Raw genomic sequence first — 22,325 nt, forward strand, 5'->3', positions numbered from 1 at the left:
CATCACATACACTTCCCACGCATGCGCTCACCTCCACCACTGTTTATTCTGCTAAATTATGTTCATGCTATCTAAGTTGAATAAACCCCTTTCTGTTAATTACCACTTGTGTGTGTCTCCATGTTATTGTCATGGCCAAAAATGCCATTTATTTTAATTTCTCTTAATAAAACAATTTAAAAAGGCTAATTTCGTCAGAAACAAACAATTTACACAGCAGTTCTCCTGTTCGTCCAGCAGGGGGCCGACAGTGTTTACAGACCATCCCTGGGCCGGTTGAGCACGCGCTGACCCGCTGTGATGCAGAGGGGTGAGGGGAAGAGGAGGAGGAGGGGAAGAGGAGGATGAGGGGAGGAGGGGGGGGCTTCTTTTCATCACCAGGATCCCGAGCCGGTGCAGACCCGTGAAAAGACAGACAGCCTGCGGATGCTGACGGAAGGAGACCGGTATCTTATTTTGGTATTCCTGCAGAGAGAAGAGCCGCTGCGTCAGAGAAGAGGTGGAGGAAGCTGTAAACAACAACCAGGCATCTCTTTTGTTTAATAGACAACAATAGTCTGTGTGCATAGATTTTGACCCCTTTAAGGTTCTGTCATCATGTGTGAATGAAGATCATTTATTGGACGGAGCAGCAGCCCGACACTGAGTCTGCATGGGGGGCTTTGAGAGAGAGAAGCTGTCACTCTGGATCCATAACTTCGGCCTTATTGTTGTTATTTTTGCTTGACGCGTCATCACTGGGGAGGATCTTTCTTTTGCTTCGGAGGCCTTACATTTGTAAACAATCCCATCTCAGTGCCGCTGCCGATGCTTTTGTCTCTCACGCTCTTCCTGTGGAGGCTCTACCGACGTTGCTCCATCATGTTCAGCTCCGAGAGGCTCACGGTGCCGGAGTACGTCAGCCGGCTGCAGAGAGGGAGGAGCGGCCCCCCGAGCTCCGGGTCGGGCTCCGAGCCCAAAGCGGTGTCTCCGGGCATCGGCGCCGACGTGCAGGCGGTGCTGGCCACCTCCATCCCGGCCCTGCGCGCCGCCATCCGGAGGCTGAGGACGGCGCACGAGACGTCGGATACCGATGAGACCCGCGGGGCCATCGCGGAGCTGTACCAGCTGGTGGAGGAGGCCTGGGCGCTGCCCGCCGCCGGCCGTCAGGTGGCGGAGGAGATCTGCAACCGGATCCGGCTCGACGGAGGCCTGGAGCTGCTGCTGCGCCTCCAGCAGACACCCGCCGTGGAGATCACCTACGAGTCCGCCAAGCTGCTGGAGCAGATCCTGATCACAGAGAACAGGTACAGGCCGGCGATGGGGGGGGGGGGGGGGGCTACCGTCCATCACAGCAGCTCTGAATATCATTGATGATGGTTTTAACGGGTTGTTTGTGTTCAGATTGTGTGTGTTTGTGTGTTGTTTTACTGAAATGCATCACATGTCAGGTTGTTGAGGCAACTTACAATATCATGTTATACAATATCATGGTGTTTCTGCTATATGAGACAAAAACAACATTACACTTTAGGATATAGCTTGTCTGTTTTTATTGGCTTTAAAAGCTGAATTATTTATTTTTTTGTCTATATATAACTCTGAAAACTGTAATAAAAGACCCTTCATTTATATTTATTTTAATACTATAGTAATACTATAAGTGGTACAATGAGTAACACAATAAGTAATACCATAAGTAATACCATGAGTAATACCATAAGTAATACCATGAGTAATACCATAAGTAATACCATGAGTAATACCATAGGTAATACTATAAGTAATACCATAAGTAATACCATGAGTAATATTATGGTAATAAAACTCATTTTCTCTATGTATTTTCATAAAGGATCATATAAAACAAAAAGGTTAAACTCAGCATAACGGTCCACATCGTGATAGAAATGGTTCAAGTTTAAACTTGATCTCCCTCTGATCTCCCGAGTCGAGCTCGATGACCTCCGCCTTCTCTCGCCCAGAGACTACATCGCGCGCATGGGCCTGGGGGTCATCCTGAACCTGAGCCGCCACCAGGACGACGCCCAGCTGGCCCGCAGCGTGTCGGGCATCCTGGAGCACATGTTCAAACACAGCGAGGAGACGTCGGTGCACCTCATCTCCAACGGCGCCCTGGACGCGCTGCTCTTCTGGTGCCGGGGCACCGACCCCACCGTGCTGCGCCACTGCGCCGTGGCCCTGGCCAACTGCGCCATGTACGGGGGCCACCGGTGCCAGCGGCTGATGATCGAGAAGCAGGCGGCCGAGTGGCTCTTCCCGCTGGCCTTCTCCAAGGAGGACGAGCTCATCCGCTTCCACGCGTGTCTGGCCGTCACCGTGTTGGCCGCCAACCGAGAGATCGAGAAGGAGGTGGTGAGGTCGGGCACGTTGGAGCTGGTGGAGCCGTTCATCGCCTCGTTGGACCCGGATGACTTTGCGAGGAGTTTCCTGGACCGGGCGGACTGCATGCAGGGGCGCACGGCGGCCGACCTGCAGCACCTCCTGCCGCTGCTGGACGGCACCAGGGTGGAGGGGAAGTGCATCGCGGCCTTTTACCTGTGCGTCGAGACCAGCATCAAGTCTCGCCAGCGCAACACTAAGGTACACACACACACACACACACACACACACATACACACACGCGTTGTTAGGCCTATTTTAGGGGGGCTTCAGCTCAAAGTCAATGATGCACAGAGTTACAGAATGTGGCTATATATATGTATATATATATATTTATATATTTATAATATAATATGTTCGAAACTGTCTCCAGTGAGAGAGAGAATTCGAAATACAAGAAATAACTATCGATATCTCTCTATTCTTTGAATTAATACACATTATAATCCAATAGCCCATCATCGTACTTAACAATATAATCCCCGGGGCACTAGGACCTTGGGGAGGCTGCTGTGCCGGCTTTCTCACTCTGAGTGAACTGTAAATCCAGGTAGTTACAGAACGTGGGATTTGGTGTATATATATATATATATATATATATATACATCAGTAGTTGTTAATGATTGTTACTTGCTTACATTTAGGTTTACTTGAGGCAAATGAAAGGGAAACTTAGAAACTGTCTCCAGTGAACGAGAGAATTCGAAAAACAAGAAATAACTATCGACATCTCTATTCTTTGCATTAATATGTATTATTAGAATATTTGTTTCCATTTAATGGTATATTTGACACTGATAGTTCATCTTTATCTCAGTGATAGAGTCCAAATGAGTATAAAATATCACTCTGACCCTGAAATGCTGTCTCTTGTGTTATCAGAAATTGAATGCAAAGCGATTGAAATCACACTCTTTCTTATCGATCTAATCTATAAACAATGGATATCCCGGGCCCCCCAAAAAATGACATATCCTGTCTTTTCACTGCACTTGGGGCGTAGCCCCCCCCTCCCTTTCGTTGAATCCTACAAACGCCCCTGACACGCACACTATCCACTTTCTCTAAAGTTTAAAAAACACTGTGCTCCCTTTTCCAGATATTCCAAGAGATCGGAGCGGTGCAGAGCCTCAAGAGAATCGTCATGTACTGCAGCAACGGCACGGCGTGCGGCCTCGCCAAGCGGGCGCTCAGCATGATGAAGGAGGAGGTGCCCAAACGCATCCTGTCCTGTGTGCCCAACTGGAAGGCCTGTGAAGTGCAGACCTGGCTGCAGCAGGTGGGCTTCAGTGCCTACTGCGACCGTTTCCAGGTATGGTTTTTATTTTTTTAAATATATTTATTTTTTAATGTGTATTTTCTTTTAATAATTTTTTTTCTTTTGATTTATTTTGAATATTAAAAAGAATATTTTATTATTTTTTTATCTATTTTTTAAATGTATTTTTGAATGTATTTTTTATTTATATATATTTTTAATTCTTTTATTTTTATGTTTAAAAAATAAATGTTTTTTTAATTTTGACATGTACATAACACAGTAAACATGTACTTTAACTGATATTTCTATTGTTAAAAAAATATATTTTTGTTGACAGATACAAACAGATAACACCCCCCCCCCCCCACACACACACTTTGAGTACAGGAAGATAAATACATAAAAAATAAATACAAAGAGGTCCCATTTTTTCGCTGAGCCAAACGTCTATGAAGGTATTTTCTTTGTTTTGGGAAAAATTTTATTTTGAGAGCAAAGAGATTTTTGATTTGCAGCAACACATTCTAGTTCAATCAGCCAAACTAACAATTAATTTACTCACAAATGAGAAATTTGCTCTCAAAACCTTTTTTTCTGACAGTTTTATTACTCGACAGAGCGGATCTACAACGTGTCTGACTGTGTTTCTGCTGTAGGACCTCCAGGTGGATGGAGACCTCCTGCTGAACATCACCGAGCAGGAGCTGAGCGCTGACCTCGGCATGACCGCCAGCCTCACTCGCAAGAGGCCAGTGGTCCTTTCACCCTCCTGCGATGTTCGTTTCTTACAGGCAGCCGTGATGTTCCCGGGTCAATTTGACCCGGTTAATGTTGAATCATCCAAAAGTGGTCAGAAACCAAAAAATCCTAAAAACTATAGTTTGTACCTCATCACCAATGTCATTATTAACAATTCAATTAGTTTTTAGTGGAGTTGAGTTATCCAGCCCTTCATAGATCAGAGTTCAATCAGGAGAACTCACTCGTTTTAATGAAAAATACATGTTCAAACAATTGTTTAGGTACATTGGAAAAGTCTAGATATAAATGGCATTCGTCTACCATAACATGTATTTTCTCCTAAATTTTATTTGCATTTTGTAATTTTTTTTCTTCATGGGGTGATGTAGATAAATAGAGATGAGACACCTGTGTTGTTCAGGGTCATATTTACTCGCTCACTCAAACTCAAGCCAAATGAGTCATAAAGGATTTGTATTGAAAGTAAACTTTAGTTATGTTTATTTATAGTGTTAAGATACATAAATTATATTATAAAAGATACCAAAGGCCAGCACCCAGTCATCCTCTTGGTGCAGTTGTATGTATCTGCAGAGTGTAATGTTGGAAGTACTTCTCAGCAGAGGCGTTTTTAGCCTGAAATTTCTGGTGGGGCAATTTTGTATGACGTCATGTCGCTGTCACAAAAAAGGTGGTAGCTGATTATTTTAACAGTAGGCCTATATAGTCCAGTCAGATATACTATGGGCTGCATTTTGAGTGCCAGCAGGGAGCAGAAATCTTATTTTAACTCCATTTCACATGTTTAAAATAAAGATATACCCAAAAAACCAAACCTGAGCGATGTAACATCCGGCCGTAACAAATAACCCGGTTCTGTCCGACCCTGCAGGTTTCTGAGAGACCTGCGCGTGTTGAAGACGTACGCCAACTACTCCACGTGTGACCCCAACAACATGGCCGACTGGTTGGCGGCGGTGGACCCTCGCTTCCGCCAGTACACGTACGGCCTGGTGCAGTCGGGCGTGGACCGCCGCGCCGTCCAGAGCCTGACGGACCTGCAGCTGCAGCGCGACTGCCACGTCGACAACGGAGTCCACAGGGCCCGGATCCTCTCCGCCAACCGCGGGCCGTCGGAGCCGAGCCACACGGACGCCCAGTCGGCCGGGCCCGACGTGTTCATCAGCTACCGGAGGACCACCGGCTCGCAGCTGGCCAGGTGAGACCCCGAAACACGACGGAGGGGGGGGGGGGGGGGGTCAGGACGCAGACACGTGTAGTTAAAAAAAACTACACGACCGTTCAAAAGTTTAGGGTCGCCGAGAGAATCTGGTGTTTTCTATGGAAACTCACACTTTTATTTATCAAATATATTGTGAAATGAATATAAAATATCGTCAAGACTTTATAGTACTTTATAGACTTTAATATTAATGTTGCTCTTCAAACTTGTGGCTCAAAGGAAGGCCAGTTTTATAGCTTCTCTCTCCAGCATAACTGTTTTCAGCTGCGCTCACCTAAAAAGGGGTTTCAAGGGTTTTGTACCCCTCCGTTAGTCTTCTAAGGCGATAACACAATGTACCATTAGAACACTGGAGATGGGCCTCTACACACCTCTGGAGAGACTTCATTACACACCAGAGAATAGTCATCTACACATTAACTATGTAGAGAGTATTCATGATTAATTTAATGTTATATTTATTGAAAAAAACAGTGCTTTATTTTGAAAAATAAGGAAATTTCTACAGTAAGTGACCCAAACCCTTCCTCATTTCTCTTTCTTCCTCTTCTTCCCGTCCCCAAAGTCTTCTGAAGGTGCACCTGCAGGTACGAGGCTACAGCGTCTTCATCGACGTGGAGAAGCTGGAGTCGGGTAAATTCGAGGACAAGCTGATCCAGAGCGTCCAGCGGGCGCGGAACTTCATCCTGGTTCTGTCGGCCAGCGCGCTGGACAAGTGCATGGGCGACACGGCCATGAAGGACTGGGTCCACAAGGTCAGAGGTCGCCCGGTCTGCACGCGAGGGACATGTTGGATTAGAAAACCTTACTTTTGAATGATGTATGTTTATATGTATATACTGTGTGTATATATATATATGTATGAATGTATATATATATATGTGTATAGATGTATATATGTATATACTGTATATGTATGTATATATATATGTGTGTATGTAAATATATATACAGGACTGTCTCAGAAAATTAGAATATTGTGATAAAGTTCTTTATTTTCTGTAATGCAATTAAAAAAACAAAAATGTCATGCATTCTGGATTCATTACAAATCAACTGAAATATTACAAGCCTTTTATTCTTTTAATATTGCTGATTATGGCTTACAGCTTAAGAAAACTCTAAAATCCTATCTCATAAAATTTTAATATTTCCTCAGACCAAGTAAAAAAAAAGATTTATAACAGCTGAGTGTTTGTCAAGGCTCAGGAAACCCTTGCAGGTGTTTCGAGTTAATTAGACAATTCAAGTGATTTGTTTAATACCCTACTAGTATACTTTTTCATGATATTCTAATATTTAGAGATAGGATATTTGAGTTTTCTTAAGCTGTAAGCCATAATCAGCAATATTAAAAGAATAAAAGGCTTGCAATATTTCAGTTGATTTGTAATGAATCCAGAATGCATGACATTTTTGTTTTTTTAATTGCATTACAGAAAATAAAGAACTTCATCACAATATTCTAATTTTCTGAGACAGTCCTGTATATGTATGTGTATATATAATATATACATACATAATGTATGTATATATATGTATAAATGTATATATATACATGTCTGTATGTATATATATGTGTATTTATGGATATATATATGTTTATATATACAAATACATACATGTATGTATATTTATATACATACATGTATATATATATGTAAATATAAATACATGCTTATATATGTACATATATATACACATACATATAAATATTTATAAACAAGAAACACACAAGGAACAAAGAAAACCAGAAGATGCCCAATAAAACACATAAAACATGAACATCAGAAAGATGCTAAATCTAAAATAAATAAAAAAACCTTAAGGTGTCCAAAAAAAAACATTCATATGTAACCTCACTGAGCGTATATATATATATATATATATATATATATATATATATATATACGCTTTCATACGGCTCAAGAGGAGTCCTCTAATGTTCCAGGAGATAGTCACGGCCCTGGCCGGGAAGAAGAACATCGTCCCCGTGACGGACCAGTTCCTGTGGCCCGAGCCCACGTCTCTGCCCGAGGACATGAGGGCCATCCTGAACTTCAACGGTATCAAGTGAGTAAACATGTTGTTTATTTATTATTTATATATCGTTATTTACTAGCACATTTCCACAACATGGCCACCTGGTGTCCAAACGGTACATTTTTAATTAGTTTAAATGTTTAACGGCTTATTTTTTGTTGATTAGCAGCTGTACGGTTTCATGCCAACGTTGTTAAAGGTTTTAAAGCCTCTTTATTTCTTTGATGAATAATTAATAAATGATAAATTACACCTTATAACGTACATCATCAATTCAATTCATTTTTTTAATACTTGATATTTTATTTGGGTATTTTTACAGAAAAAACAACTGTCAAAAGTAAGAATGCATAATAATAAATAAAACATTAAAACATTAAAATAAATAAATAAAATAAATAAAATAAATAAAATAAATAAAATAAATAAATCAATTCAGTTTATTTTGTATAGCTCGATGGCATACATTACAAACTCCCCTCAGAGGGCTTTACAATCTGTACATATACGACATCCCTGACCTTTGACCTCACATCAGATCAGGAAAAACTCCCAAAAAATAGAAAAAAAAACTTTCAGGGGGAAAACAGTTAAGAACCCTTCAGGGGAGCAACAGAGGAGGATCCCTCTCCAGGATGGACAGAACAATAGATGTCATGTGACCAGAATGAAGCGTTACAGAGTTACATAAACACATTCAATAAGTGTGAATGCCTTTCGCCTTTTTTCTCGACGCAGATGGTCCCACGAATACCAGGAGGCCACGATCGAGAAGATCCTCCGCTTCCTGAAGGGGAACCAAGACCAAACCGACGGCGTGGACGCCTCCAAGAGTGCAGAAAAAAATAAATAATAATAACAACAAACCGACATAAACGGTTTGATCTATATAACATTTAAAATGATGCCTCATGGCGGCTCGGCCCAAATGCATGTGAAGTCCATTTGATGTTAAAGCTTGACATGCTCACACAAAGACCTGATATATACATATATATATATAAAGATATATATATACATATATATCTATAAATATATATTATATATAAGTATATATGTATAGATACATATATATGTATATATATATTATATACATATATATAAATTATATATATTATATATATGTATATGTATATATACATACATATATGTATATATATATTCTAAGTAGAACAGGGGGGTTTGCCGATAGTAATAAACTGTCACGCCTATAACCGGAGTCCCCTCATGCTGCTGTGGATGTGTAATCAGGTGCAGGATATCCGCCTTCTGGCTCTCAGGAAAATAACTGATCGATCAGCAAAATCACCGCGAGCAATTTATGAAGCATCCACGTTATATGCAGCCATCTTTCGTTGGACTCACACTGACATAAATGTGTTTTTATGTTTTGGTTGCGAGTAGAATTCAATGCATTGAATTAATTCTGAAGATGAGTATCCACGGTGGGCGTGGCCTAAACTGGAGGCGTGGCCTAAACGAGCTACATGCGGTTTAACTGCAGCCGCGAATAAACCAAATGCACATTTAAATATGATGTAGCGTTAAATAGGAGTGACTCCTTTCAAATGATTCCATCTGTGTTACAATATACCGCAATACATAAAACTGTCATTTAACACCGTTATTGGGAGGTTTAACAGTGTTAACTTTCCAATTAATACCGTCGTATTCATCAATATGCGTTGGACACATTGTTCTGTACATTTACTCTCCTGTCGGTCTCATTTTAACCTTTTATTTATTAAATGTGTCATTAATGTTTCGCTTTTTGGAAAAAATAAAGAGGATTTCATTTGATCATCATTTTTTAAATATTATTTTCTCAGTGTAAAAGAAAAATCAAGTTAATCCTTTAATTTGGAACACGGTGGAAAATAAAAAAAGTGCAGAAAAGCAAACAAGTTGAACGTCTCGATGTGAACTTCACTTTAATGACAAAATGTTTTAACCATCATGCTTCCTCACAAATGATCCAGTAAACAAAAATATTTAAATGTTTACTTATTGCACAAACGATTACAACACAAGTCAGTTTTGACGCACAGTGGCCGAGAAAATAATCTCCATGCAGATCAATCCCCGGTGTCTGGGTTCAGACTTCATTTAACCTCCGAGCCTCCCTCTGCATTTTGAAGTTGGCTTGGCGGCTCGTGTTCCCTCACCGGGCCCCCTGATCCCCTGACCCCCTGACCCCCCGACCCCCGTGTGCATGTTGCTGAGGGTCTGAGTTCCGGGAATATCCAGTGTTGTTTTGAGCTCATCGTTCACATTTCTCTCGGGTGGAGTCCTGATGGCTGGTTTGGAGTCTCAGGTACTAACGTCCCTGTTTGAGGGTTCTAGAGAGAACATCCCATAATACTATTGAAGAGGAACTCTTGATCTTTTACTCAAATAAGCAGTACCCAAAAAAAAAAAAAAGTACCTCACTTACATTATTGGATAATAATAATTGATTTATTTTATGCTGCTGCTGGCAATGGTGGCTCCACACACACACATATATATATATAATTATATTTATAAATAATTATATATTTATATATAACACATATATACAAAATTATATGTATATATATTAGGGCTGTCAGCGTTAACGCGTTAATCTATGCGATTAATTTGGCCGCGTTAACGCACTAAAATATGTTAACGCAATTAACGCACGTTTTTTTTTTTTTTTTTTTAAACCGCGGCAGTACGGTTTGACACTGTTTCCGTTTTTAAAACAATCATTTCTCCGCGAAAATAAGGAGCAGAAATCAGTTTAAACTCGTGGATGAATCAGTCGGGTTTCCTCCTGCTCCTCCTTCCTCCCGTCTCCCCCTCTGAGACACAGAGGCACAGAGGGGCGACGTGTCGGGTGACGCGGCGCGGAAAGAACGCGACACACGAAACCTTCAACGTGATTGGTCAATCCGTTTGTCTGTCAACATTTCGGGAGAAAAAAAACCAATGAACACTCAGTAAATCACAAAGGACCTCCCACCTCACAGGTATGGCTCATTTAGCAGCCTGTCAGTCAGAGAACCAGAGGACACGGCGCGAGGACAATGAGGCTCATTTCAGAGCTGAGATTGTTCTGGAATGTTTGATGTATAACACGTGGGGGTGTGTCACATGCAAAAGACTTTACATTACATTACATTACATGTCATTTAGCAGACGCTTTTATCCAAAGCGACTTACAATAAGTGCATTTCAACCTAGAGTACAAACTAAGAACAACAAGAATACAGGAAGTAACATTTCCTCAACATAGTCGAACTACAAAAGTACCATAAGTAAGTGCTATCTAAGTGCCACTGAAGTGCTAATCTGTGTTTTAATCCAGATATAGTCGGAAAAGGTGTGTTTTCAGTCTCCGACGGAAGATGTAGAGACTTTCTGCTGTCCTGATGTCAGTGGGGAGCTCGTTCCACCACTGAGGAGCCAGGACAGCAAACAGTCTGGATTTCGAGTGATTAGCTCGAGGTGCAGGAGGCACAAGTCGATTGGCTGTTGCCGGCGGAGCGACGTGCGGGGTGTACGGTGTGACCATATCCCGGATGGAGGCGGGCCCCGAGCCGGCTAGAGCACGGTGCGCCAGGACCAGTGTTTTGAAGCGGATGCGAGCAGCCACCGGTAACCAGTGGAGAGGCGGAGGAGCGGAGTGGTGTGGGTGAATTTCGGGAGGCTGAAGACCAGTCGAGCTGCTGCATTCTGGATGAGCTGCAGGGGTCGGATGGCCTTAGCAGGTAGACCAGCCAGGAGGGAGTTGCAGTAGTCGGGCGTGAAATGACCAGAGCCTGGATCAGAACCTGCGCCGCCTTCTGAGTAAGAAGAGGACGTATTCTCCTGATGTTGTGCAGCATGTACCTACAGGAACGTGCTGTCGCAGTGATGTTGGCCGTCAGGGAGAGTTGACTGTCGAGTGTCACCCCGAGGTTCCTGGCAGTCCGGGTAGGGGCCAACACAGAGCTGTTGAAGGTGATAGTCAGGTCGTGGGTGGGGGAGCCTTTCCCTGGAAGGAATAGTAGCTCAGTCTTGTCAGGGTTGATCTTCAGGTGGTGAGCAGACATCCACTGAGAGATGTCAGTCAGACAGGCAGAGATTCGTGCCGCCACCCGTGTTTCGGACGGTGGAAACGAGAAGATCAGTTGAGTGTCATCAGCATAGCTATGGTAGGAGAAGCCATGCGAGCGAATGACAGAGCCGAGAGAAATTGTGTACAGAAAGAAGTGGAGGGACCCAGGACGGAGCCTTGAGGAACCCCAGTAGTGAGAGGACAAGGATCAGACACAGATCCTCTCCAAGTTACCGGTAGGTGCGGTCTTTAAGGTAGGAAGAGAAAAGAGCGAGTGCAGTGCCTGAGATCCCCAGGTCCTGAAGAGAAGAGATCAGGATCTGGTGGTTCACGGTGTCAAATGCTGCAGAAAGGTCGAGAAGGATAAGGACAGAGGAGAGAGGCTGCTCTAGCAGTGTGAAGCTGCTCAGAGACAGCAAGGAGGGCCGTCTCTGTCGAGTGGCCGGCCTTGAATCCAGACTGGTGAGGGTCAAGAAGGTTGTTACTGTGGAGATAGGAGGACACTTGGCTCAAGATAGCTCGCTCCAGAGTTTTGGAGAGAAAAGGAAGAAGAGAGACCGGTCTGTAGTTGCTGACTTCAGGACGGGTCGACGTGGGTTTCTTCAGGAGAGGGTTGACTCTCGCCTCCTTCAGAGAGTTAGGAAACAGCCAGTTGAGAAGGAGCTGTTAATAAGATGGGTGAGGAAGGTCAGAAGGTCAGGAGCAATAGCCTGGAGAATGGGAGACGGGACGGGGTCAAGGGCGCAGGTGGTCGGTCGGGCGGAGGTCACCAAGCTAAGAACTTGATTGGGAGACAAGGGGGTGAAAGAGGAAGGAGAGGAGATGAAGAAGTTAGTGTTGGTGAGGTGATAGAAGATGGATTTGTAAAGGAGGAGCGTATGTCGTCTATCTTGTTTGTAAAGTAGTCGACAAAGTGGCTCGGCAAAAGGGTGGAAGGAGGAGGGGCCAGGGGGGATCAAGGAGGTTGGAAAAGATAGAGAAGAGTTTTTGGGGTTAGAGAAGGAAGACTGAATTTTGGTCAGGTAGAACGAGCTTTTGGCTGCAGAGATAGAGGAAGAGAAGGAGGAGAGAGAGATTGATAGAAGAGCAAGTCTTCCGCTTGATTCGATTTCGCCATTTTCTTTCCGCCGCTCAGGGTGGCTCTCTCGGCTCACCGAGTCCGACAACCACGGAGCCGGAGAGGATTTCCGAACCGGTCGTGTCTTAAAAGGACAAAGAGAATCAAGAGATGAAGACAGGGAAGAGAGGAGAGTGTCTGCGGCAGAGTTAGGATGCATGAGTGAGAAGCAGTCAGTTGAGGGGAGAGCAGATAGGACAGAGGAGGCAAGAGAGGAGGGACAGAGGGTGCGAATGTTGCGGCGTACAGGTGCAGAGTCTGTAGATATGGGTGGGTTGTCAGTACCAGAGGCGAGAGAGAGTAAGAGATGAAGAAGTGGTCAGAGACATGGAGAGGAGTCACAGTGAGGTTAGAGGTAGAGCAGTTTCTTGTGAAAATGTAGTCAAGGTGGTTGCCGGCTTTGTGAGTAGGAGGAGGGACTGAGTGAGATGTTAAAGGAAGACAATAAGAGTAAGAGATCACATGACTTCTCTGTCTGGATGTTAAAGTCACCCAGAAGGATGAGCGTGAGGCCGTGGTCCATGAAGTTCGATGGGAGGACGTCTAGCTCGTCAAGAAATCTCCCAAAGAACCAGGGGACGGTGAGAACAACAATGTGAAGTTGGACGGATGAGTAACGGTCACCGCATGAAACTCAAAAGTCAGTGGGATAAAGAGTGGAAGCGGGTAGGGACAGAAACACCATGTGGGTGAGATGAGTAAACCTGTACCTCCACCCGACCAGAGGGTCTGGGTGTGTGGCTAAAGGAGAAGGCAGAGGAGAGAGCAGCCGGGTAGACGTGTTGTCTACTGTGATCCAGGTCTCAGTGAGAGCCAGGAAGTCAGCGACTGCTCCACAGCAAAGCCAGAGATGAAGTCGGCCTTGCGGTTGGCTGACTGACAGTTCAGAGGCCTCCTGTGACCAGGTGCTGGGTGTGAGTAGACGGGTAGGAAGGATAACAGAGGAGGGTTCCGGTACATGAATGAGCGAGTCCTATAGTAACTACAGTAGAGATACGCACAGGTATGGAAAAGACACACATATTCAAAAATGGGAAATACTCAGCCACCCGAAGACTCCAACGGAAGACTCCTATGTCTTTGTCATCCGTGTCTTCGTCCGATGAGTCACACTGGCGCTACAGCTGACGCGAAAAACCCCACCCGGTTATGAGCCCAAGTTAGTGCCTATTACCTCCAGCCGCGTTGACACCGCCCCTTGGCTTTTGGTATTCAAATGACACTCAATAGAAACCAGGTGACGATCGCTCGTCCAATCAGTGAAGATTCAGGTGTCGGAACACAGGACACACCTCTCTACCAAAACAACTCCTTAAAACAGGACAGACTAACAATCTAGCAGCTTTAATCAACAAATACAACAGTAACTTTAGCAGATAAAACTAGTTTAAAGAAGATACTTAGCAGGATCCAAGTAGTCAGTAGTCTCGCCTCACAGGTAGAAAATGCACACTTTAAACGGTGAATTTAATTTATTTTGTAAAATGTATAAAATGAGCCCAGCCTCCAGAGGGTTAACGTGACATATTTGAATGTCAGTCAGTTATCAAGGCCACTGGTTCTGCTGTTGTTCAATGTTAAAGATGACAGGACCAATGGGGTCTCAATATATATATATTTTTTACTAATCTGATGTTTCACTGAAGAAACAATTTATCATCCACGATATTAAATACCTCGCTGGCACTTTATAGGTAGGAGCCTCTTTGAAACACAGCTCTGTGTGAAGTTTGGTCTTTAAAAAGAATGAACTTTTAACTTTTAATTGCGATTAATCGCGATTAATCGCGATTAATTAATCGCAATTTCAAAGTGTGCGATTAATTAGTTAATTTTTTTTAATCGATTGACAGCCCTAATATATATATATATATATATAAAAAAAAATTATATATATATATATAAAAAATCTAAAAAACTTGAGGAGTTTCCTCTGAGAGTTCGGACCGTTACCTACAGCGTGATATCGAGCTTTAGAAATACATACATTGAAAAATGGCAATGCAAGGCACATATATTTGGTTTCTATTATTGCTGCTTTGAAATGTATGAAATCACAAAGTGTGAAGCACATATCGAACCTCGTTCATCACTTCATGAATATCACCATGAAATCATTGTGGCTTGTTTTTAGACAAAGCCCCGGTCTCATCATCTCATCGTGAAGACGGGAGGAGGTTTCACAGTCACTCAGGAGCTCGATTCTTCCTCCTCCTCTTCATCACTTTGGTCTGACGAGGAAGAGTCGCATCGCTGAGCTTTAAGATCAAAATTCTCAGACGGACGTCTCCGCTCACCTGCGAGACCGACCCCGGGGTGAAGTCTGCCGGTCAGGACGCCGTGGCGTCCCGGTGTTCTCTCCTCCGGTCCCAACACTGCAAAACTCTTTCAAAGACAAACGTAAAACATTAAAAACATGAATCATTAAATCTGTTTATATATACAAAAAAGTGTGAATGTCATTTCGCTGAGGCTTTTATCCAAAGCGACGTACAGTCATGTTACATTCACACACCGTAGACACGGCTACAGGGAGCCACTCAGGGTGAAGTGTCTTGCTCAAGGACACATCGACTAGGGCGGGGGATTGAACCGCCGACCCCCTGGTTGAAAGATGGACCTGCTAACCTGCTAACTCACAGTCTCACTTTTGTAAATATTCACTAATAAAGAAAAGAAAGGAGTGAGACGCTCACCCGATGATTCCAGCGGGCACGAGGAGGATGGCGGCGGCGAGCAGGAAGGGGAAGCCCTTCATGAAGTGCAGCGTGGCCGGGTAGAGGGCGTTGAAGACGCCGCTGCCCACCAGGAAGCACAAGCTCTCCACACAGGCGACGCAGGCGAACAGGACCCCTGGGCGGAGAAAGAGCCAAAACACACGGGCGTTCAAAAAAAATACAACCTGCAGGACACAAGCTAGTGTTAGAATAATAATAAATAAACCTTGTTCTGATGGGCCCACCAGCTTCGACAGCTTTGACCTGATCACGGGGGTCGCGGCCATGGAGAGGAAACACAGCCCGTAACCTGGGGACGGACATCCAGAGTTATGACTCAAACTATTTTACAATCTTTAAAAATCTGAAATGTGTGTTTTTTTGGGGTCTCTCACGCAGCTGGACTGTGATAATGTCACATGTTATCAAATCCTTTTAGTCGGAGCTGGGAAAGTACACATAAGGGTGATGAAAGTAAAAAAGGGCGAATTACATTTAGGGTAATATCTTTTAATGGATATTTGTCGTCATTATTCCTTATAAAAAGGCTGAAAATATGCCAACAGAATAAGAGCCCTTTTGCTAATGGAGAGAAAACTTTTCATCAACTATCCCTAACTTCCTCTAGACCAGAGATGTCAAACACAAGGCCCGTGCCAAATTCGGCCCACAACATCATTTTACGTGGCCCCCTGACGGCTTGAAAGACATTTTCTTAATGAAAATTGAAGAAAAATATCCTGTGCTTTCATTTTGAAAGTTTCAAATTAAATGGATTTGTTATAATATTAGAGACATTTTCATTTTACGTGGCCCTCCGACAGCTTGAAAGACGCACGACCACCTTTTCTTAAAGAAATTGAAGAAAAATATCATGAATTTTTCATTTTACGTGACCCCCAACAGCCTGAAAGACGTATGATCACCTTTTCTTTAAGAAAGGTAAGAAAAATATCCTGTGCTTTTATTTTGAAAGCTTCAAATTAAATGGATTTGTTATAATTTTAAAGAGACATTTTCATTTTACGTGACCCCCAACAGCTTGAAAGACGTACATCACCTTTTCTTCAAGAAAATGAAGAAAAATATCCTGTGCTTTTATTTTGAAGGTTTCAAAGTAAATGGATTAATGTCATAATATTAATGACATTTTCTCATGTACAAAATCAACAATAATCAAAAGCAAAGGTAGTTATTCAACAACATGTTGAAGACGGTGAAGACGAGTCCCGCTCCTGCCGACGTTCTCACCTGTGAACATGAGCTGGGTGGAGTCGGCCACGGAGAACACCACCAGCCCGACGGCGTTGGAGGCCAGGCCGACCAACGCCACCCAGTGGTCCTCCAGGCAGCGCTGCATGAGCCGCAGCCCCAGCAGGCTGCTCAGGTAGGCCAGGTGCTGCGCCGCCGACCCGTAGCCGATGAGCGCCGGGCCCCAGCACAGCGGCGAGCTCAGCTCGAACAGCACCAGCAGCTCCCGGGTGCCGGTGTGCACCGTCACCACCGCGAAGAAGCACAGCGTGTACAGCCACAGCCGGCTCCTGGGGCGCGGCCCCTGCACCGACTCGCCGCCGCCACCCGTCGAGAAGAGGCGCCAGGCGGCCTGGTGGTGGCGGAAGGTGAGGAGCTTGGCGGTCGGGTCGGGCCGGACCGACTCGGGGACGAACAGGTACGCGTACAGAGCCGCCGCCAGGTTGGCGGCCAGGGCCAGCCAGAAGGGATTGATGTACCTGCAAGAGGAGGCGGGACATGACGGCGGCAGCGTGGTAGAAACACCAGGAAGAACGGCCGGTAAGAAAAATAACGCTGCCCCTGATGTCACTAGAGGGGCAACAAATGACCTCATCATTTAGATTTGTTGTGTGTGTCCTATCTGTATCGCCTGTACACACACACACAAAATCAATAAATATATTTTTTAATAAAAAAACAACAAAGAAATAAGTTATAATTGTTAATAGTTGTATACAAAATGTAATAACAATAAATAACCACAAAGAAATAAGAATACAATTGAATATGATTGTCTGATTTATGTTTTCTGTTTGTTTTTTGTAAAAATAAATCTAAGAAAACACTTTGAATCTGTGGACTACTACCTAATCGTCTTATTATTGCCTTATTATTGCCTAATAGACTTATTGTTGCCATTTTTATGACAATTGCTCATATACTGCAAGTCTAAATAAGTATATTTATTATTTTTGAACAAAGGTTAAATGTAAATTCACAAGTTTCAAAAAGCCCCCCCAAATTATTTTTAAATGCCCCTGGATTTCCGTCAGTGGGGCAAAAACTGCCCCCTAAAAAAATATGTAAACGTCCTACCCTGGTTGTGATTACCAATTCTTCATTTTATGTTTGTAATTTTGTAAAATGTTAAATATTATATAGGTGGAGGCTTCAAATCAGCCTCATTGGCTTTTTGTCTCTTCCTGCACTGTGATATTAATGCATCTCTGTTGAGATTTATATTGTTGTTTTATTGTTTGAATTGTGCAAAAAAAATAATAATAAAGAAAATAAAAATAAATAAATAAATAAATAATTCAGAAAAGGAACGATTTAGATGTTGTGCGTTTGGAACTGGACAAAACAAACATTTTCGTACCCTTGCGCCCGCCGCCACTGCCCCCCGATGATGCTGGCGAGCATCCCCGAGACGCCCAGACAAGCCTCCAAGACGGCCACCCGGAAGGTGAGGGCCCTTCTGTCGCTGGTGTCGGCCACGTACGCGAAGCAGCCGGCCAGGATGGCGTTGAAGTCCCCCGAAAGGCCGGCGAGCAGCCTGCCCGCCAGGAAGCAGCCCACGGGCAGCTTCAGGTACATCACCAGGAGGTAGACCAGCACTTGGAGGGCCATGCCGAAGTTGGGGATGATGAGGACCGGTCGGCGACCCGCGAGGTCGCTCCACGAGCCCAGGAACGGCACCACCAACAGGCCGAGAGAGAAGCCGCCGAGGCTGATGTACAGGTTCCAGTGGGCCGTCATGGTCTCCACCTCCTGGAACATGGAATATAATAACGGGTTAGAAATCCAGCCAGTCGACCACAGACGGGACTTTAAGATACTCAAGTCGTCTCTGATTGGTCAGCGCTCTGAAAAATGCTGATCCGTCAAACCTCTTCGACTAGTTCTCATTTAAAAAGTCAGAGAACCAACTTGTGACTTCTGTTCCTCTTTTCAGTTTGTTTTCTTTCTTTAAAAAATCTGTGCACCTGCATTCTAGGGCACTAATGATTATGCTTTTTTGAATCTACACATTTAATTAATAGTCTGATTTCGCTTTTTAAAAAAAGCCTCTGAATGTGATGTGTCCTTTTGTGGCATGTCTTGTATCGTGCAAAGGTTTTATTTTGTATGGAGGCTTTCGTGATGCATGTTTAGTAGCATATAACATAGATTTATTAAATATTTTTGTATTTTGGCTATATTTACAATAAAATATGATTTTTCTGGCTAATTAGTTGGAACGCTTCAGCAGTCCAACTATTGTTCTTGTAATATTTACTATAAAAAATGATTTTGTTACTAATATTTACAATAAAAAATGATATTTTGGGGTGACTATGGGTGAGTGGGTAGCAGGTCCGTCTTTCAATCAGGGGGTTGGAGGTTAAATCCCCGCCCTAGTCGATGTGTCCTTGAGCAAGACACTTAACCCTGAGTTGCTCCCTGTAGCTGCGTCTACAGTGAATGAATGTAACAGTATTGTAAGTCGCTTTGGATAAAAGAGTCAGCCAAATGACATGTAATGTAATATTTACAATAGAAAATATTTTTTAGCTAATATTTACTATAAAAAATGTTTTGCTTGCATTTCCTATGCAAGATAATAGTTTTGCTAATATTTACTGAAAAATATATTTTTGATTTTGTTTGCTAATATTTCCGATAAAAGATCATTGTTTTGATATTTAAAATAAAATATTTGTTCTAATATTTACTGCCAAAGATGATTTGTTGGTTCATATTTAGTATAAAAGATGATTTTGTTGCTAATATTTTCTAGAAAAGATGATTTTAATGCTAATATTTACTATCAAAGATGATATTTTTGCTGATATTTTCTATCCAAGATAATTTCATTGCTAATATTTAGTATGAATGATATTTTTGGCAAATATTTACCATCAAAGATGATATTTTTGCTGATAATTAACTATCAAGGATTTTTTTTCTTCTGATATTTACTATCAAGGATGATTTATTTGCTAATATTTACCATGAATGATTTTTTGGGCAAATATTTACCATCAAAGATAATTTTTTGCTAATATTGACTATAACAGATCAGAAGCGAAGTCATGACAAAGCCGTGTTGCATGAGTGTTATAGCTGACTACGAAGGCGCCTTCGAGCAAGGCACTTAAATGAGTGACCGATTTATCGATCGGCGCACACCGCCGGGGCACGTGACTGAGACACCGGGAGAGTGTTGAATGGGAGACGGGTAACCGTTTGCAGCGGGTCCGGAGGCACGGAGCCGTTGCCGCACGCCGCCCTCCCGGAGCCGTTGTAGCCCAGGTCCTCGCTGATGCGGTCCCACAGATACTGGGTGGAGAGCGGCGCCTGCAGCGCCACGGAGAACATGGAGAGGAACAGCACCGGCTCCACGGACACCGGCAGCCGGCATCTCGACGGCGGGCGTAACGAGCGGGTTGTCGGTACGGCCGCGACGTCGGACTCCTCTATGTTGCTACGCGACCCGGTGGTTTCACCGTCGGTCGACGGAGCGTTGAGCTCGTCGTCGTCGTCGTCGTCGTCGGGGAGGATCGCCGCGGTGTCCCGCTCGTCCATGTTCGGGGGACCGCGAACGCTACTTTTCTCTGAGCTTTACCTCCGCTGCTCCGCAACGCACGCCGGTATTTTTCTTCTTCTTCTGTTCGGTGAAATAAAACGAGCTTTTAAAAGGAAGTGACCCGGAGGCTCGTTGGTGACCCCTTGTGGACAAAGATGTGAACTACATTTAATGGTCACTAACGTTTCCTCTACTGGGTTGAATGACCACGTAATGGCGTTAAGTTAAAATGCAGCTTCAAAGCTTTATTCTCCCAAAGTAATCCTATGTATAGTTTAAAATTTATATTAATCCATCTATTTAATAGATATACAAAGTAACGTCAGCGTCGCTGGTGTTTTTTTCTTCTTCTTCTGTTGGGTGAAATAAAACGAGCTTTTAATAGGAAGTGACCCGGAGGCTCGTTAGTGACCCCTTGTGGACAAAGATGTGAACTACATTTAATGGTCACTAACGTTTCCTCTACTGGGTTGAATGACCACGTAATGGCGTTAAGTTAAAATGCAGCTTCAAAGCTTTATTCTCCCAAAGTAATCCTATGTATAGTTTTAAATGTATATTAATCCATCTATTTAATAGATATACAAAGTAACGTTAGCGTCGCTGGTGTTTTTTCTTCTTCTTCTTCTGTTGGGTGAAATAAAACGAGCATTAAATAGGAAGTAACCCTCAGGCTCGTTGTCAAAGATGCGAACTACATTTAATGGTAACTAATGTTCCCTTAGATTGAATGGCCAGTTAACGGCGTTAAGTTAAAATGCTGTTACGAAGCCTTATTCTCCCAAAGTTATCCGATTTATAGTCTTACATATATAGTAATACATTATTTTAATAGATGTATAAAGTAACTTTAGCGTCGCTGGTGTTTTTTTTCTTCTTCTTCTGTTGGGTGAAATAAAACAAGTGACCCGGAGACATGTTGGCGACCCCACATGGACAAAGATGGGAACTGCATTCAATGGTAGCTAATGTTATTGATATTTCAGTTTTTCTTTTTTAATACATTTGCAAAATATTCTACATTTCTGTTTGTTGTTGTTGTGAAGATGGGGTGCTGTGTGAATATTAATGAGAAATAAAATTAACTTTTTTGATTTGAGCAAATGGCTGCAATGAAACAAAGAGTGAAACATGTAAAGGGGTCTGAATACTTTCTGTACCCACTGTATATTTTTACCCCCCCCCCCCCAACAGGATTATATACAGCTAAGTGCACAAATGTTTTCCTTGTTTGTTGTCTTTAAATCTGAAAGCATGTCGTCCCCGTTCCAGCGTATAACCGCCGAAGGACTTTGAACGTAATTTGACATAAACTCAGGGTTGCCTCGAGCAATAAAACATCAATCATCACACGTCGTTACAGAACCTTTTAACCTTTTCCTCTTCACATATGAGCACGGAGGAGGAGGAGGAGGAGGAGGAGGAGGAGGATGGTCTGGTTGCTCTACATTTCAGCCGCGAGGCAGGATCACAACATGTCACGCCAACAACACTTATTACTGACAAGGCTATAAACCCTTTTATCTAATTATTAATTTTGTTCAGCCTTTGCCCCCCCCCCAACACACCCAGTGTTGTGTCGTGAAGTTAATTTTTAATATTTTGTTGTCTCCTCTTAATCAGCAGTATATGAACTGTGACTTTCCGTGACCGTCTCTTTAGTTGGTTAGTGGGGCGGTGTGTTGCTAAAATTAATACATTTGATCTTCTTCGATACTTGTGGATGTCCATTCCACCTGGCGGGTCACATCATGCCGTGGTTTCTCATTTGGTTGTGGAGGTATAGGAACTACATCGTGGTCGTCCTCACGCCTCTCCTGCTTCTGCCTCTGCCCATCGTCATCCCGACCTCGGTAAGAAAGTAACGCCATAGATGAATAATATCGGCAAGACATTTAAACTTCAGACCTGCAGAATGGAGATAACCTATAATTGTTTAATATAGTCGTCCCAAAGT

The 22,325-nt window shown here is 43.2% G+C and overlaps 2 protein-coding genes across 5 annotated transcripts; one reads left to right on the forward strand and one right to left on the reverse strand.

Annotated features, from left to right (window-relative positions):
- The first annotated feature begins 493 nt into the window (after positions 1-493).
- sarm1 (sterile alpha and TIR motif containing 1) lies at positions 494-8,730 on the forward strand. The gene is made up of 8 exons (XM_056441129.1): positions 494-1,286; positions 1,965-2,583; positions 3,482-3,694; positions 4,300-4,391; positions 5,277-5,603; positions 6,193-6,382; positions 7,579-7,700; positions 8,409-8,730. Exons 1-8 carry the CDS (start codon positions 808-810, stop codon positions 8,521-8,523), a joined length of 2,157 nt encoding a protein of 718 aa, XP_056297104.1. The 5' UTR covers positions 494-807; the 3' UTR covers positions 8,524-8,730.
- slc46a1 (solute carrier family 46 member 1) lies at positions 2,510-20,462 on the reverse strand. 4 transcript variants are annotated; one of them, XM_056441133.1, is made up of 7 exons: positions 20,026-20,287; positions 18,179-18,570; positions 16,819-17,297; positions 15,794-15,877; positions 15,547-15,703; positions 15,148-15,235; positions 2,510-2,578 (listed from the first exon to the last, which is right to left on the reverse strand). In XM_056441133.1, the coding sequence occupies exons 1-7, from the start codon at positions 20,201-20,203 to the stop codon at positions 2,535-2,537; spliced, it is 1,422 nt and encodes a 473-aa protein (XP_056297108.1). In that variant the 5' UTR covers positions 20,204-20,287; the 3' UTR covers positions 2,510-2,534. The 4 variants fall into 4 exon arrangements, with proteins under 4 accessions (XP_056297108.1, XP_056297106.1, XP_056297107.1 ...); XM_056441131.1 differs by lacking the exon at positions 2,510-2,578 and adding an exon at positions 6,318-6,399 and having other exon boundaries at positions 20,026-20,462; XM_056441132.1 differs by lacking the exon at positions 2,510-2,578 and adding an exon at positions 8,412-8,495 and having other exon boundaries at positions 20,026-20,462.
- Positions 20,463-22,325: the final 1,863 nt, after the last annotated feature.

Source organism: Pseudoliparis swirei, chromosome 20 (assembly GCF_029220125.1).
Source record: "Pseudoliparis swirei isolate HS2019 ecotype Mariana Trench chromosome 20, NWPU_hadal_v1, whole genome shotgun sequence".
Taxonomy (NCBI): Eukaryota; Metazoa; Chordata; class Actinopteri; order Perciformes; family Liparidae; genus Pseudoliparis; species Pseudoliparis swirei.

Excerpts from the sequence above, each read along its gene's own strand:
- slc46a1 (XM_056441131.1), bottom strand. The coding sequence starts at position 20,367 with ATGGACGAGCGGGACACCGCGGCGATCCTCCCCGACGACGACGACGAC. Across the intron at positions 17,298-18,178 it reads CAGTGGCGGCGGGCGCAAGG|GTACATCAATCCCTTCTGGC; the intron begins GTACGAAAATGT and ends CTCCTCTTGCAG. Across the intron at positions 15,704-15,793 it reads GGTGGGCCCATCAGAACAAG|GGGTCCTGTTCGCCTGCGTC; the intron begins GTTTATTTATTA and ends TTCTCCGCCCAG.
- sarm1 (XM_056441129.1), top strand. The coding sequence starts at position 808 with ATGCTTTTGTCTCTCACGCTCTTCCTGTGGAGGCTCTACCGACGTTGC. Across the intron at positions 4,392-5,276 it reads GCCAGCCTCACTCGCAAGAG|GTTTCTGAGAGACCTGCGCG; the intron begins GCCAGTGGTCCT and ends CCGACCCTGCAG. Across the intron at positions 5,604-6,192 it reads ACCGGCTCGCAGCTGGCCAG|TCTTCTGAAGGTGCACCTGC; the intron begins GTGAGACCCCGA and ends CCGTCCCCAAAG.